General features: G+C 39.4%; 1 protein-coding gene across 1 annotated transcript in view; it reads left to right on the top strand.

The window, feature by feature from the left end:
- Window positions 1–3150, top strand: part of LOC138974527 (putative nuclease HARBI1) — a 6172-nt gene extending 3022 nt beyond the window's left edge. The window contains exons 2-4 of the mRNA XM_070347242.1: window positions 664–802; window positions 1300–1516; window positions 2944–3150. Coding sequence (XP_070203343.1) covers window positions 664–802; window positions 1300–1516; window positions 2944–3150 — 563 coding nt within the window. The remainder of the gene's footprint in view (window positions 1–663; window positions 803–1299; window positions 1517–2943) is intronic.
- The last annotated feature ends 484 nt before the right edge of the window (window positions 3151–3634 follow it).

Here is a 3634-nt window from a genome sequence, read left to right as displayed (position 1 = left end):
GGGGGGGGGGGGGGGGTCACTGTATTGTCCGTCTTATTTGAGAGGATATTTCTCCTTGAGGCTTCACATTCCTTTACTTTAGTGATAAAATTGACATGTACTAAGTTTAAAGCGCGTTTAAAGAACGACAATGATATGTTCTAATGAACACTTACTCTTCAAGTTCAAGGTCGCTTCTTAATTGACAGAGACAATTTCATCATATATATATATATCCCACCACAGCAAAGAAAGAGCAATGAAGTGTTAGCTAAGGCCCCCCCCAAAAATTGTCTGTTTAGGGTAACCCGACCGACCCTATCGATTTGGCGCCGACCCAAAAACTTTTTTTGGATTTCAAAAAGAAAAAAAAGAGGTAAAAATGCTAAAAAGAGACATTTGGCGTTTCTTTCTCTCCCTTTCTCTCTGTTTTATTTATACGTTAGTTTTGAAACATGTATTCATCAAATATAAGAAGTGAATGTTCAGCCAACATAGCATTTACACACACACACAACAACAACAAAAAAACAAAAACAAAAAAACCCTACCTACCTACCGACCCTACTTTTTTTGGTCATGTTACCCTAAACAGACCATTTTTTTTTTTTTTGCCTAATCTTTCCTTTCTTGATTTTTTTCTCCTACTTTACAAAAGATGAAAAGCTGACATACAATTACAAGTTCATCTCTTTATCCACATTCAGGTCATATGTGATGCAGACCTCATTTTCATCAACATCATAGCAAGGTGGCCAGGATCAGTGCATGATGCGCGCATCCTTCGGGAGTCGGCGCTGTTCAGGGCTTTCGAGTCTCCAAGGTTTGTATGATTAAAAGGCGGGTATGGTTTTGTTAATTTTGTACACCATTACCTACTGCATATCATGTGTACAGTGAAATGTGTTGGCCTTTATACCCCAGGCTTTCAGTACATACGCACTTTAGTAACAGCATTTAGCTTCTTAAACAAAATGAAAAAGAAACAAAAATAGGTGCTGGCGGCAGGGCAGGATGGGGTATGACCTGGACCACATTTATCCTACTTTGGTTCCACTTGACTTAGTCATCAGTATATATGTGGATTTTTATTTCTTCTTTTTTTTTTTTTTTTGGGGGGGGGGGGGGTTCAGTTGAAGGTCTCTTAGTCTTTCATCCTCGCTGTATCTTATGGGTGAGGGGGGTATGTATGTCCTTATGTGGATGTGATTATAAACATTGCTGAAAGTGAAACGTGTATGCGGTTGATAAGGGAAGGCGTTAATAAAATGGTGAATATTACCTGAAATTGTAATAACCATTTTAATATAATCTTGTCAGGAAACCATTGAATGGTGTGTTCCTCGGAGACAGAGGCTACATGCTGAGGGACTGGTTGATGACGCCCATCCTCCATCCGGCCACTCAACGGGAGAGGAACTACAATTTTGCCCATAGCTCCACACGCACAACTGTCGAGCGTAGTATTGGAGTGGCCAAACGGAGATGGCACTGCTTGCGGACTGGATTAAGGCTGGAACCTGCAAAAGCTTGCCAGGTAATTTTATATTATTTGGAGATGTCCTCAATAACTTTTGTATCGAGTTTAACATTTTATGTCTGTACTTTAGGTTAGCACTATTAATAGAAATTCATCAATTATATGACATGTACAGGGGTGTTGCCAAACATTTTCATGCCTGAACATTGGCCGAAACTGTCAGAAAGCTGTTGGATATTTTGTAAATCGAAAGTTACGGCAACATTGAAGCACTGGGTGTAGGATGAACCATTTTGCTATAAAACCACAATTTGGAGTCCTGACGCTTTCATTCTCTGGCTCAGCAGGTTGCGATTCACGGTGACTATCGTCTGCTATGTCGTCTGCTTCAATGGACTCGACTACACAACTACCACTGACACTGTCCGCATTCGCGGTGTTGCTGTCATTTTGTCCGGAATCACCTTCCTTGGCGAAGGGTAGCAAACCTTCACAACTGATCAATTTAGTTTTGTTCTTGTTTGGTTGCGACATGATGTTCAAATCCAAATTGAAAGTACTGACTGGCTGATAACTATTGCGAACTGGCGGACGCAAACGACAGCTATAATTTTTGTCAATGTGAATGGTTTCCGTTCTAATCATTAATGTTTCGTTTTGGGTATTCGCGAAAAAAAATAAACGCCAGTCAGTTGACTCAGTACATCGGCAGTAGTTTTAGCAATCAAACCCTGACCAATATAAAAAATAAAAATAAAAATGGACAAAACTTGGCCGATTCACATGAATACTCTGCGGACATTTGGCCGATAACGGCATGAAAGGGCCGATCCAAACCCCTGATGTACCAGTGACGCAGAAATTCAAGGTCTACATAGTCTGTTTCAGAAAAGAAATCAAACCATTCACCTCAATGTTAATGTCATAAGTGAATTTCCTTCATGCGAGGAAGAAGGAAAAACCCCAACCCCCTTTGATCCCACTGTCTCTAAAAAGGGACGCTTGGTTCAGCGTACACAAAATCAACAGTACATATTTTTTGACAATAATAATCAAATCATTTTTGCATTATAGCATTTAAAACAAATTCTCTTCATAATGATATATAACAAATGTTTTAAAACAAAAAAAGTTATGAACTTACCTTTGAAGGTGACCGTTAACTGTACGCACCGACACCCCAAAATTAGCAAAATGGCGCCTCCATATAAATTAGGAAATAAAAGCAAAAAAACTAACTGGTTGTGCATTGTGTTCTGGGTCTATCTAGTCTATTTAAGAAAAGAAATATAAACTTTCACCTCAATGTTAATGTCAGAAGTGAATTTCATTTCTAAAAAGGGACAGTGGGCTTAACATGGGTTCATGTTGACTTTAAAAAAAAATTGTTATAGTAAACAAGGAACTGATTGAATTATTGATTTACTTCACCTGCATGTTAATCATAGGTTAACATTTTGATCTTAACTGTTGTTTTGATGCAGGTGATCACTGTATGCCTGATGCTACACAATAGAGCCACCCGTCTCAGACTTGACCCTCCTGATTCTGATGATGAGGAAGAAGAAGACGATGATACAGATGAGGAAGATGAAGGTGAACATCCAGATCATGAGATTGATCCAAGGGAGAGGGCTCGACGCAATGCTGGCCATGCTGTTCGACAGAGGCTGATGAACGAGTATTTCTGAAGTAAGTATTTTTGTTTGTTTACACGAGAAGTCTTTACGACAGAACCCCCTTTGTTTCCAGACCCTCCTTCTCACAATCTCACCCCGTTTTACATCTAAGTTTTTGTTTTTAATCTTTTTAAGTACATGGGTGTTACTGGGAAAAATAAAAAAACCTGAAAGGCAGGGGTACAAAATGCTCAAGTTTGAAAGAAAGTTTCTGGACACCGACAAAACCAAATCATAATAAGCAAGATTGCGGCAAATCCAAGGGAGCGAACCGAGAAAGCACGCGAACTGGTGTCAAAAGTCGGATCGGAACCGCTGCTCGTTATTTCAACTTAGCGAGACGAAGCTTTTTTTTTTTTTTTTTTTTTTTTTGAAACCCCGGAAAACCGGAATTTCCGGCTTCAGATTTTTTCAAAAACCGAACATCCGGCAAAAGCCCGAAGAGTAACACCCATGTAAGTAATCTTTATAAGTTCAACCTTCACCAGATCTCCCT

This window comes from Littorina saxatilis, linkage group LG8 (genome assembly GCF_037325665.1).
Source record: "Littorina saxatilis isolate snail1 linkage group LG8, US_GU_Lsax_2.0, whole genome shotgun sequence".
NCBI lineage: Eukaryota > Metazoa > Mollusca > Gastropoda > Littorinimorpha > Littorinidae > Littorina > Littorina saxatilis.
The sequence above is the reverse complement of the archived record's forward strand: the minus strand, read 5'-3'. Positions and strand labels throughout refer to the sequence as shown.